This window comes from Pogonomyrmex barbatus, unplaced genomic scaffold, assembly GCF_055798465.1.
Source record: "Pogonomyrmex barbatus isolate J1 unplaced genomic scaffold, ASM5579846v1 scaffold1, whole genome shotgun sequence".
Taxonomy (NCBI): domain Eukaryota; kingdom Metazoa; phylum Arthropoda; class Insecta; order Hymenoptera; family Formicidae; genus Pogonomyrmex; species Pogonomyrmex barbatus.
This window is the reverse complement of record NW_028297098.1, coordinates 15,379,057-15,392,514: the sequence shown is the minus strand read 5'-3', so window position 1 is coordinate 15,392,514 and position 13,458 is coordinate 15,379,057. Positions and strand designations below refer to the sequence as shown.

General features: G+C 33.9%; 4 protein-coding genes across 7 annotated transcripts; 3 read left to right on the top strand and 1 right to left on the bottom strand.

The window, feature by feature from the left end:
- The first annotated feature begins 688 nt into the window (after positions 1-688).
- Positions 689-4,309, top strand: Tsen54 (tRNA splicing endonuclease subunit 54). 2 transcript variants are annotated; one of them, XM_011649965.2, is made up of 5 exons: positions 690-1,229; positions 1,497-1,836; positions 1,936-2,730; positions 2,805-3,904; positions 3,983-4,309. In XM_011649965.2, the coding sequence occupies exons 1-5, from the start codon at positions 1,189-1,191 to the stop codon at positions 4,122-4,124; spliced, it is 2,418 nt and encodes an 805-aa protein (XP_011648267.2). In that variant the 5' UTR covers positions 690-1,188; the 3' UTR covers positions 4,125-4,309. The 2 variants fall into 2 exon arrangements, with proteins under 2 accessions (XP_088941614.1, XP_011648267.2); XM_089085488.1 differs by lacking the exon at positions 1,497-1,836 and having other exon boundaries at positions 689-1,229.
- Positions 4,310-4,503: 194 nt separating this feature from the next.
- LOC105434302 (F-box only protein 22-like) lies at positions 4,504-7,774 on the top strand. The gene is made up of 5 exons (XM_089085541.1): positions 4,504-4,999; positions 5,326-5,501; positions 5,822-6,164; positions 6,761-7,164; positions 7,233-7,774. Exons 1-5 carry the CDS (start codon positions 4,815-4,817, stop codon positions 7,322-7,324), a joined length of 1,200 nt encoding a protein of 399 aa, XP_088941667.1. The 5' UTR covers positions 4,504-4,814; the 3' UTR covers positions 7,325-7,774.
- Positions 7,775-7,928: 154 nt separating this feature from the next.
- On the top strand, positions 7,929-9,786 carry LOC105434287 (pancreatic triacylglycerol lipase). Of its 2 annotated transcripts, XM_011649962.2 has the most exons (5): positions 7,929-8,471; positions 8,566-8,714; positions 8,794-8,970; positions 9,036-9,311; positions 9,381-9,786. In XM_011649962.2, the coding sequence occupies exons 1-5, from the start codon at positions 8,239-8,241 to the stop codon at positions 9,623-9,625; spliced, it is 1,080 nt and encodes a 359-aa protein (XP_011648264.1). In that variant the 5' UTR covers positions 7,929-8,238; the 3' UTR covers positions 9,626-9,786. The 2 variants fall into 2 exon arrangements, with proteins under 2 accessions (XP_011648264.1, XP_011648263.1); XM_011649961.2 differs by having other exon boundaries at positions 9,036-9,786.
- alc (5'-AMP-activated protein kinase subunit beta-1) lies at positions 9,703-11,776 on the bottom strand. 2 transcript variants are annotated; one of them, XM_011649964.3, is made up of 5 exons: positions 11,462-11,776; positions 10,833-11,035; positions 10,495-10,755; positions 10,163-10,393; positions 9,703-10,079 (listed from the first exon to the last, which is right to left on the bottom strand). In XM_011649964.3, exons 2-5 carry the CDS (start codon positions 11,025-11,027, stop codon positions 9,933-9,935), a joined length of 834 nt encoding a protein of 277 aa, XP_011648266.1. In that variant the 5' UTR covers positions 11,028-11,035; positions 11,462-11,776; the 3' UTR covers positions 9,703-9,932. The 2 variants fall into 2 exon arrangements, with proteins under 2 accessions (XP_011648266.1, XP_011648265.1); XM_011649963.3 differs by having other exon boundaries at positions 10,495-10,767; positions 11,462-11,775.
- Positions 11,777-13,458: the final 1,682 nt, after the last annotated feature.

Here is a 13,458-nt window from a genome sequence, read left to right as displayed (position 1 = left end):
TCCCTAGATTTCTCTCTCTCTAATAAGAGTCACAAAGAGACTCTACTTAGGGACTTTTCCTTCTAAGATCTCTAGTTTTCATCAAAACGTGAAATCATTTTATCACACGAGAAAGAGAGATACATATGGCGTCTCTCTTTATCTTCACCATCTAACTTAAACGTAAACTTTGAATGCAACAGAAAAATATAAGGCTAAAAAATTATTAAAAAAATGATTGGATTGGATCTTAGATTGTGACAAATTACATAAATCACAAACTTTGTCATATTTAAAAATTTCTTATAAAAGAAAAATATTACCAAAAAATATATAAAAAATATCTAATAAATATCTAATAAATATGAAATATCTAAGTCTATGGCTATGCATAGTATATTTTGAAATAAATTTCAAAAACAAAAAGTTATATTTATTTCTTTTTCCATATACTTGAATTTTAAACATTATTTTGCTAAAAAAAAATATTAATCATGTATAACTTTATTAGTTATGCATTATTTGTGATATAATGTAAAAAATCTATTCATTAATATCTTTAAAATGTTTGTTTTCTAATTGTATTATTTAAATTAAAAAAAATAACACAAATATAAGTTAGAATATAGACAGGAATTGTTAAAAATGGCGGACCAATCAGAAATATCTGCATCGTGTCATGATTCTTATTAGAGAGTCTCTAGTTTTTCCTAGAATCAAACCTTCTTCGTGTTCTTTGTAGCTACATTGTGATACATTTTTTTGCACTCAAAATGAGACAGATATATCTCGTGTCGGAAAAAAAAAGAAAGAGAGGGCGAAAAAGTGGAAAAAGTTCAGCTACAAAAAACAAACAATAAGATGGGAGTATTCTTTGTAGCTGCACTAGATTGCACTTTTTACACTTTTGAGATGAAACGAATATATAATTCGACATCGAAGAGAAAAGGAGCAAGGATAAAAAGGTACAAAGAGGTCAGCTACAAAGGACAAACATCAAGAATTAATATGTACGAACTATCATGGTGTATAGGGTGACGCAAATTGACATTGATCTTGTTGCAATTCACCGGTATGGCTTCTGTTATTTGAGCACTGCGTACAATTTTTGAATAACAACGGGAGAGAATTTCAATATGCATATCCCGCATCGGGTTTCATGTATTCCACAGCTCTGCTCCCTGTAAATATTTAATTACAATAGATACGATGGATAAACCACTTGGAAAATTACCGTGCAATACGTTAACGTGAGTCTGCAGTAATTTACAATATTTTTGTACAAGTTTATCATAAAGGAGTTAGTTAATCAAGCTTACTAAGATCCATTTCTATCAAAGTGAATTAATTTTAATCTGGGTTTAATCTACTTTTTATTTTTTTTTTTAATTCTAAGAATTAAAAAAAATTCTTAGAATTAAAAAAAGATAGCAAGTTAAACTGAGATTCAAGTTAATTTACATTAGTACGGACATTAGTCAATCAAACAGAAATTTATATTTTTTTTTTAAAAACAGAGCCAAAGAAATGCTACGTAACAAGGGTATTAGTAATTGTGTATTGAAGGAATGGGAAAGATCTGAGGAAATTCTACCCAAAATTGGAAACAAGCACTTTGAGCCTGATAATTCTTGGCTACAAAATGTTCAGATTGAAAAGGGAATTAAAAATCAAAAGGACTTGTTACATATCGAGAGAGTTGAACGTATCTCAGAATTAGCCAGTGCCGAATGGATTTCATCTCAAAAGAGAGCTCTTGTTACTAAGAAATCTGGTCAGGATTGGAGCAATTTTGGCTCAGAAAAGAATGGTTCTTTATACTTATTACCAGAAGAAGCATTATTTCTTATAGAAGCAGTATGTTTCTCATAATTTATAGAACATTGTATTTTTTAATAATTTTATAGAGAGTTACTCACTGCCTCAGAGTTTGATATCTTCTCATATCTGTTACAGAATTCTCTTGAACTCATTTGGAATGGGATATCGTGTTCAATTGAGCAAGCATACAAGATCTTAATTGATGATTCAATATGCACCATGGAAGAATATAGGGTTTATAGTCAATTAACACATTATGGCTACCATATACAACGTTACTTCTACGAAGAATCAGATAAGTGTAAATCAGACGAGCCCGTTCCAATTAAACGAAAAATTATTGTTGATCCTGAGAATGGATTGAGAATGTCCGACAACCAATCGCAGAATCAGCCAAATGAAAAGAAATCAAAAACAGCTTTAGTAAAGGATATGTTAGAGGATATACCTGCAGTCAGTTCTAACATGAAAGATCATAAAGAAACTACTGTAGAGGAAACTGTAAAACATACAGTACACGATGTAGTAGAACAAATTCTATGTAACATAGAAAGTCATGAAAATGTAAATAAATCAACTACTTCGCGAGTAGTACAAAACAATATAACACAGAATGATACAAATAGCGAAGAAAAGACTCGAAATTCTAAACCGGAAATAATTTCCGACGAGACTTTGTTAGGTAATATTACAATTCTCAGAGATGCATCGTGTAATTCAACGAAGGAAGTTTTTAAAGTATCGAAGTGGCCAGGTACTCGCATTCAGCGTAATGTTAAGCAGTTGCCTAAAAGAAATGATAAAGTATCACCTCCGGAAATTTCTATAATCGATTCCAATGTCACGAATGAAAATCCCAGAAATATAGAAAAACGAATAACGTCGATGCAAATTGATGAGACGCCGCATACGAAAAAATCGAAGCATGAAGTAAGATACTCTTAAATATACATAATGCATTGTAAAATTATTTGCTAAAAATAATTTTTTCTCTCTTGAATCAGGTGATTGAGCTATCCGATGATGAAATTCAGGAATTGCCACGCTGTATGACAAGAATGGAAATGTTGAATCTGTTACCAAATATTGCCTTTCAGTCGGAAATTAGCGAGAAAATTTCCAAGCGATATATACCACAGAATATAAAACCTCAGAAGAGCATGTATCAGTATAATCGGATGATGTTTTTAAACATGCAGGAGAAAGACAAACGCGCGCGACAGAATTGCAAAGATATTAGAACTAATGTAAGACAAAATACGTCTCACTATAAAAATTCTTCTATCGTTAACAGAAACACTCTCTTTCAAAATCAACGTTCACTCTTGGGTGCTCCATCGCGATCGTTTCATCCTTTAAACCAAATCCATCCTTTAAACCATGGAACAAATATTGGCTTGCCTTACGCGTACAGGTTTCCGTTCAATTACGTTCCAGATATTTATATGCAAAATAGGATTACGCAAAATGTATTTCATAATCTAATCGTTGCCTTCGGGAATCATGGAAATGTTCATCAAAGAAGTCTTACCATACAAATGAATAATTTCATGATACCAATCATGGAGGGATATCGAATGAGACATGTCTTTGCGGAGAATCAATTACGGCATGGTTTTTATCAGAATGTTTCGTGGCAGCAGAGATTCTGCCAGCGGAGAATGACGGAAAATACATCGATGCATGGCAGCGCGCGTCCCGTCGCAAGACGATCGCACGACGATGCTAATAGTCTAGTCAGTCACGAGATCGTTAATCGACCTTCCTTTACAACACGTCTAGGCGCTAATTCGTGGACGGAACTGAAGAAAAGGTGGTCCGAAGAAAAGACCATCACAATTGATGATGAAGATCATAAAAACATAAATGAGGAAGACTGCGCTGAAGTACAAACCGTGAAGTTACTCAATCCCTTGGTTGGGCCGAGAAATGCCTCTTCGCTGGCAGAAATTTTCAAAAGGCTCGCTATAATAAAATCAGCGCCGGAAAGAACCGTCAGAAGGAAAAAAAGCAGATATAAGATATCGTACAATGTGTACTCCTGTAATCAACATTATAAAAAGGCGAATCCTGGTCAACCATTATACAGTCTGGTAGTTGTAAGGTATTATCTGTTAAATAAGAAAGATGTATATGTGTTTCTGCGTACATATATAATGATAATAATTTGATTAACTTGTAGGAAAGAAGACTCAATTCTACAACCTGTTGAATTGAATCGCCTACAACAGGATGCGAAAGGTTCTCAAATAATATTAGCGCTTATTTCAGCGTCGATATCGTATATTCAACCAGGTATTATAACGATGCCAAACATAATTTAACTTTCTATTCGAGTATATTTCGCTGGATGATTATTATCTTGAGCGAGTGACACAACGTAACTATTTAACAAATTCTGTAAAATTCATAAATGCTTTAATCTTAATAAACTTTTGTATACTTTTAAAAAAATGTACATGTAATATTTTCTTTAAATTTTAATAAAGAAAGGACTAGTCAATATAAACATTAGGTTGAAATCTACCATGTCGAGATAAACACGACGTTAGCGTATATGAATATGCATATATATATATATGTTGCAGTATATTTATTTTCTAGGTAATTATAGGTCCGAGTATACATTCGATTTATGTCATTGTGAAATGTCAATGTAATTCGATTGAAGCAGTTTTCGTTTTTTCCAATAATCGTCAATAAACGTACCTGTTGATTATTCAAGGATTTATACAAAACACATGAAAAAGCATAAAATAAATGCTTAAAAACAAAAAAAAAAATTAAAACTGCTGATCAGCCTATGTTACACATGCATATACTACACATTCACATATACATATATATAGGGAGACACATCATGCTTGTGTTTACGGGTACGTTCATGCCTACTTGCATCATGGGTACGTTGACTCTTGCCACTTTCGGTGGTGTATGTTGTACGGTGTATACCATTGTGTTATGATACTGTGTACAAGTTCCGATTTGATGCGAATTTAATTTGTAAAAGACGGATGGAGGGTCCAGCGCGAAAGATAGCTCGAAAGGAAACACCAGCCCTACCCAAAAATAATGATGCGTCGCAAAGCTGCGAGAATACATTGGACTCGAATTGGACCTATCTAACCTATGATATTCTGAGAATTATCTTTCAATACCTAAATGTTAGAGACCTGACAAATGCCGCGATGGTTTGCAGGTATAATGCGTCTATGATTCATTAACAATCCGCACTCGATTTTACTCGTGAATGTCAATTCGATCTGAAGGGTTATGGTTTCTGCATGTATATTGAATAAATAAACATGAATATGATTTACAAACATAAATCTTTTCACAGCGTTTAATGTCAGATCTTTTCAAAGTTCAATTAAGTTCAATTAATATATGTTAATTAATATATGATAGTTAATTAATATATGATAATATTTAACACGATTGTTTTTTGTACTGGAATACAGTGCAAACGAGAATTGTAAATTGAAAAGTGCAGTCTAAATTTGAATATGGAATATTTCTTTTCAGGTCCTGGTTAGAAGCTGCAAATAATGAGAAGAGTACAAGAGGCCCTTGTTGTTTTATACAAACGTCTATAGCTAATAAAGCGCAACTCTTAGATCTTAATTTTATAAGAGATATGAGAGTTAAACCATCAGCAGGTTTCTTTTTTCTTTCTAGAGACACACCATGTAATATAAGAGGTATACTTCATACTTTATTCTTTTTAACAACTATAGATATAAATCATGAAGTTTCATAAATATAAAATCTTAAAGTTTTATGAAAATAAATTCTTATTTATTGACATATAAAGGTATCTGAATAATGAATATCTTATAAAGAGATAAACAGATGAATAAGATTTTATCAACAACAATAAGTAAAAATATATTTTACTGCACTCCATAATGAATTATTTTTTTGAATGTTTTTGTTGTAATTTTAATGATATCTTGTTTTTTATTTGCTGCTATTGTAGAATAATATGGATTTATTGAAATTGATCTTTTATTTCTTTAAGATCTCTTACAGCCTTGTCTACCTAAACATTGTGAAGTTATAATGTTGTTCACTACTGGTATTATTATGGATAATAGAGAGATAGAACAAGAAACATTTTATAACATGGTATGTGCATTTTTACCGCAAATCCCGAACGTGAGAATACAAACGTTCAAAGTGGCAAAATATAATCTCACACTGATAAGACAAATATCCGAAGAGTTAATCAGAACGTTTACTGACTTTCAAACATCCATATCATGTCACGAGACATCTACATGTTTCATGTTATTATGTAATTATAAGGGCTACACCGAAGCAAAGTTTCTAGCTTCGTCGTTGGCTACAGATCTAAAAATAAGGTAGATTTTATATCCAATTTAACCAATTATATGCAATCGAATTTCTCTAACTCGAACCTTTTTAAAATCCTCTATAATTTGAATTTTTGATTATTCTTTAAAGAAAACATCTATAAATCGAAGAAAAAAAAGATTAATTTGAGGTATTCGTGAGCACACTAGTTATTTTTATAGTCAATCAGGAAAGAATTTACATTAATATTTTTTTCTCCTTACTAAAATAATTGATACTATATATAAATAACATAAACTTTACATTCATTGTAAATTATAAAATCCTTTTTTAAAGTTATCAGATTGTAGGTAATAAGTTAAAATGTTTTAATTTAATTTATATATATATATAAAATTATACATATATAATGTATTAGTATTATTAATCATGTTTAAATCTCTATAAATCAATTTTTTCTTCATATTTCGAATTTTATACATTGAAAACTTTCATGATTCATCATATTTTTATCTATTTTCTTGACATTAGAAAGTTAAAGAGATTCGACTGTAATCATATATTCCAGATATATCCAACTGTAGTACATAATTACTAATATTTGATAATACTTGATGGTATTTTTTTTCTTGCATATATTCAGGAAAGGAATTGGAAAAGTTTCTGTATGGGGCGGTATAGTAGACGATATATACGCACAGCGTATATCTGCTAATTCATATGTAAGAAATCAATGTCTTCATGAGAAAGGATATTCACGTTGTGTCGCTGTCCTGATCACTGGCGCTATACAGATGTGGTCTATGATTTTGGAGAAAGAATACAATACAAAGGAACAGGTCGAAGAGAAATTAAAGAAATTCAAGGATCAAGTGAAATTAAAGAAACATTCCGTTGGATTTATGTTTGCGTGCAGAGCTCGCGGAAAAGATATGTACAATGAAAGTAATGTGGAATCGACAATATTCAAAAGACTATTTCCCAAAGTACCCTTAGTAGGTTGCTTTGGTTATGGCGAATTTGGAAAAAATACCGTTGATGAGGAAAGTGAGTAATGTTCAGTTTTTTCTCTTCTGTGAGAATGCCATTGATATACAATTTGCTTTTCATTGCAGAAAGTCACAAAGAGGAACGTAAACGTACGAAAAATTTTGACGTTTGGTTTAATGAATTCTCTACCGTGTTTTTGATAATTACGTATGGTTGACGTTTTAAAAGAAGACACACGTGAGTGCTATATGCGTTACAACATTTTTATTGAGAAACATTTTACGATGTTGTACGCGTGCATTGCTACATTTTCCTGTCATACTTATCATTTTTTTTTTTTTTTTTTTTTTTTTTTTTATGAAATATAAACACAACGGCAATTTTTATAAAGTAGAAAAATATGATATGACGAACATTGTAACAATAGATTCAAAAGATTGTATATTGTTCTTGTAAGGCTGCGGTTCATCTAGCACTACAAATGCTTAGTTTTATTGACCAATCAGAGAAAGAAAATCTATGCTCAAAATATTTGAAGTACCAAATGGACCACAGCCTAATTAAATAAATAATTCGCGAATGTTTTGTACGGGTCTTAAGACAATGCTACTGAAATGTAAAAAAACAAATATGTTATAATAATGTAATAAATTATATGTTCCTACTATATATACAATTTTGATTCTTTTGTATTCATTGTATTTTTGATATACTTGCTTAAGATAATGCGAATTGTATACTTTAAGGCATATCAAAGAAGTAATGCAAATAATCCACGATATCGAGTTTCTTTGTAACATTTGTAAAATTATCAGCTAGCCGGTTTCAAGCTAGTTGGACATGATATGCACGCGTGAAGTGGTATATCACTTGATTCGATACAAACCTGCACCCTTCTGAATGTAATTATAATCTCCGCTTGACAGTACTTCCGCGCTCGCGATACAATATATGAGATAAAACCGAAAAAACTAGGCCGAGCAACAGGATACTTGCGTTTTCGTCGATACCGCCGTAGGATTTAAGAAGGAGTCTCCACCTTGCCGCATCAGTAATTTGATCACCACGATCGTCTTTTAATGGGAGGTCCACGCGATTCGTTTTCGTTTGCTCACAACGATAAGTATCAAAATGTTATCGAATCTATTATCGAAACAGATTATCGTTCTTGCTATATTGCGATATTCGGTATACTCGGAACGATGGGAGAGTGGTTTGCGCCAAAGATACGATGGATACGGAGAAGACTGGATGTTTATACCTGATGGTAATGGGCGACCCCAAGTAGCAGTATTAAAGATCTCAGACAGTGAAACGAGAGGCATATTGGATGGCTCAGAAATAGGCTACATCATCTATACTCGGTATCCAATTGCAATATTAACGTTAACTATCGCGTCAATATTTCGTTATTCCTTCGATCTAGCTTCTATAATATTTTTATATAATATTTTTAAGAGCTAATCCGAAAGAAGGCACGCGGATGACTTCAAATGATACCGCGAATCTCACTGGATCCGATTTCAAGCCTACACGAAAAACGAAATTTATAACGCACGGATGGAAATCGAGCGCCTTGAGTACCGGACTTTTGAATATGAAAGAAGGTACAATTAATTTTTTTTCCAATCGTGATTTAAGTCTTGACACATTCGTGGATAATATAATTTATATCCTTTCGAGCAGCTTTTCTCGCTCACGGCGATTACAACGTTATCCTCGTGGATTGGGAACCCTTGGCCGCGAGCACATTTTATTTGGGACCGATGCGTAATACCGTAAGAGTCGGAACTGACGCCGCCAACTTTATAGACTTCCTAGTAAAAGAGACTGGATTGAAGACGGAAGATGTTCATTTTATCGGTATGTCGTCTCGCATAATATTCTTTGTAATCATAATTTCGTTACTTTATCATTGCTTGTACAAGGTCATTCTCTCGGGGCACATGTGGCCGGGAATGCGGGCGGTGCGGTAGCTTCCGGAAAATTGAGCAGGGTGACAGGTTTAGATCCAGCGTTACCAGGATTCCACATGCTCGCATCCGAGAAAACTCGATTGGATCCCACGGATGCGGTATTTGTTGACGTCATACACTCCTGTGGTGGTGTATTAGGCTTTCTTCAACCCTTAGGGAAAGCAGACTTTTACCCCAACGCTGGTACGGCGGTTCAGCCTGGATGCTGTTGTGTTCCCGAGATAATGGGTACAATATTTCCATCATTAGCATCAGATTCTTGTAACAAGAATGTCTTATTCTCTCTATTTATTTCAGAGGCATGCAGCCATGGACGATCATACGTATATTTCACGGAAAGCATCAATTCGAAAACAGGATTATCGGCTACAAAATGCGACAGTTGGGATTCTTACATGAGAGGCAAATGTATCGATTCGCAGATAGTACTTATGGGAGAGCATGTCGACCAGACTGCTAAGGGTCTATTCTTTCTTAGAACACGATCGGAGCCGCCTTACGCGTATATGCCGGAAGTAACCAACAATAGCATATCTAAATAAAAATAATAAAGGTGCAATCACATGTCTTTTCAACATGCACATATATCTCAAAAAGATTCCCGAGCAAGAACAGCAAATATAAAATATTTGATTTTAATAAATAGTAATTACATTATTATACACATGACTGAGGTATAATAAACATAGTGACGAACCAACTATGTCCGGGATATTATTATCTTCTACCCTGCCTCGAAAGAACTTGTAAAAAGCTTTACATACCAATATCGCGTCACTCGGGCACCTGTGTTATTTCATGATTGTTAAAAAATGTACAGCACCAAAAAATACAGGAATGACTTAACGTTTAAATTGGTTTGTAGAGCAAAGTTGTAACATATTTTTTGCGATAACGATGCGTGGCAGATAAAACCATCACACTATCTTTGATGCTTAAAGCATAGAGATGATTCAACATAACATGATTTGGTTCAGGCAGAAGAGTAGGCTCACACTGAAAAGATAATAACGTAATGACGTAAGAAGTTAAATTTTGCTAAAATTATTTATCTTTAACTTACGGATTATTTAACTTACGGATAATGGTGTATCCTTGTTAAGGATAACTTGCAACAAATGCGGTGGCAAGATAGGTGGCCCAGTTATCTTCTCCCAAGGTTTATGCGGTGGTATTTCTTGTCCATATTCTGTCTGAGTGCTGCTAGTAACACCTTCACTATCTTTTGCAAGAGCTTGAAATACCTCGAAATCAGATTTTCTTACCGAAACTAAATTGTTCTTAGAGCCCATGCCATTGTCTACGATTTTCTGTAATATTAAATTGACAATTTCCATGTTTAACATGTTACACATAATATATGAAATTATGTTGCACATAAAATTATTCAATTTGGAAATTTAATGCTCACTAGTCCAGGATCATGCCTCCATTCTCCATCAACGAAAAATTTGTACTGATGCTCTCCTTCTGGCAAATCAATTATTGTGACAAAATCACCATGACTCTTCACCATCGGTAATGTTTTCCATCCAGTAAAGGTCCCGCTAATATATACTTGTTTTCCTCCTCCTTCCCATTTGAAAACAGTTGGTAATACCTTACTATCCGCAACTTTTGTTCCTTCAGACACTGTATTAGACCTCGGTCGCTGTCCAAATTCTTCCCCATCCTGTTGACCACTCTATTCATATTCATATAAAATTACAATATATATGTATGTGTATGTGTATGATATGTAAATATTACTTTTGCAAAATATGACTCTTCTTCTTCATTAGAGGACTGAAATACAAGCTTTTGGCTGGGTTTTTTATCAAAGACAAATGCTTGGCCTTCTTTCCCTGGAGACGCTGGTGGATGATCCTTGCTATGTCGATGTTCTCTACTTATAGTTGTGCCGTGATGGTGGCTAACAGGCTGATTACTTCCTGCATTACCCATTATCGCATCTAAAAAATTAGAAAATGCAGAAGATATCCGATTTTATCCTTTCTTTTTATTATGTTCATTTAAATTTTTTTTTTTTTAGCTGAATTTACATTGTTCACTGTTTACTGTCCATTATTGAAGAGAAAAAGAGGAAAGATAGTTAGAAGAGAGAATAGATAGAGGAAAGTTCAAAAAGTTTAGATAAAAGAAACAGGCCTATTATTGAAATATCAACATCAAAGGAAGCAAATTACAATATTTTGCAATATTTAAAAAATAAGTCATAAATACTTCATAGGTTAATCTAAGATTATTTAATAACAATATTATAGCCTTCTTAAAAAGAAAATTAAAAATTAAATAATAAAAGTTTAAAAAATTATTTAATGTGGCTTAACAACATAAGACTCATGTCCAACAACATTAGCAAGTGTAACGTTACTCACTTGTTTGCAATAATTTCTGCTATTACTCGAGCTACGCGTTAACGAGAAACGAATCTCGGGAATGTAAACATTCGTTGACGTTAAAGCTAGGTCGGAATATCCGGCCTCAAAAAATTCCGATGCGATTCTGTTTTTCTTTTTTTGCAGTGGCCTTGGTTTGATGATGAAGACCAACAAGGTCAGAAAATACGTTTCTATTTTTATGAACATAGACCGTACGCGAATTGACGATCACAGCATTTTGATCGCGATTGTATACAACACACCTTCGTGTCACAAGACTTTTACCACTTAAAGTAGTTACCTAATAGCGACATGTAGACAACAAGATACTGCAGAAATTGGTATTATCGACAGCATTAGGTATTAATATCGCAAATAGATAAGGCTGATTCTACATTAGTTGCATAATCGCGCAAAATCACAAGAAATTGATCTGACTAATCACAGGCCATTATTTTTCGATCGCAAAAAAAATCTCTTGCAATCTTGCGCAATTAATATAGAACCAACCTTTGGGATTGGTAACTTCAATCGTTCTTTTCATATAAATGTTGATAATGTAGATAGCTATTGACGTGTAATAATAAATTAACAATTGATTTTTGCCGAGGTGCGGCAAAATTTAACAAATTTTGCTGCGCATTATAGTCACAGCATGATAAAAAAAAATTTATCTTTTTCCGTGCAAGATAAAATATCCGGCATTGACAAACAATTGACAACGACGCAATCACGAGTAGCAAGTGTCAAATTATTATTTGAACATTCAGATTTTGCGCGCATGCGCGCCATGATGGTTTCGCGCCGAGTTGCGACGATCGTGCGGCTGTTCGCGATCTTCATCTTTTTTCACTTACAAATGTCGGAAGTGAGCTGAGGGGAATACTACGGTGATCGCTGCGTGTGTTGGTAATCGCGTTTGTAGCAATCGATGTCATCCGGCCGGTGGATGCCGATCAAAAGTTCGAATAAATCCGGCGGCCGACAAAAATACCGTGGGTAGTCATCATGATACTTCATACCGCGTCGCGACAATTCATAATCTGTACGACGCATTCGCGTCTTTCACGTTTTAAAACGTGAATTCGTATATAATTCGCGAGTGTATCGAGTGCCCGTGAATACCGAGCGAATGAAATGCCAGAAACGAAATTTCGACCATCAGTCATCAGTATTGTTTTAACTCGCGTTCGCAATTACAAGTGTACCGCATCGCGAAAGTTCCAAGTAGGAAGTACCAAGTACCGAGAATGTGATCGTCGTATAGCTAATTTGTTTTAAGTGTACAAAATCGCGATTGTAATTGCGTATACTATGTCGGAACTCGATCGCGCGAGTGAGTGTTTTTTTCTTTTCGTGACCTTGAAAGGATGCAGAGAGACGTGGCAGAAAGAGCGAGACAACGACAAAGCGGCTGGTGAGTGACGAACTCATTTTACGTATTTAAATAATTAATTTTTTATTTACTCATTTATTCGACGGAAAACGAGATACATTTATTTCTCATAGATACGTTAATAATGAAGACTCGATTGCATTAACGATATTTTGGCCTAAAGTGAGACTTAAAATTTTAAATTTGTACCAAAACAAAAGCGAAACTTAAAATACTTTAATTTGCGCTAATTTTAATAAGATAAGTCCAAATAATCTTGATGCAATCGAAGTTTTAAGTAATATAAAATTTTTCATCTTGCACCGTGTTAATACCGCTTCTGGTCCGTAAGCGTTGTCGCCGTTGCATCACTAGAGTGCAGCACTGGTCAGAATTTTCGCATGCACCATTATAAAAATTAACGAAAAGTTAATAAATGAATTACGACGCTTGTTCGAACTTGCGTACGTTTCAGAAAATCATCGTGAAAGTCACTGCTGTCTTGACGCGAGGAATTCGATCAAATCAAAACGAATTCCGCTTCCCCTGCATTTTTCTACAGAATTATCGAAACGCGTTTTTCAATTCGTGAGGAATGTTGTTTATGGTAAAGTTACCG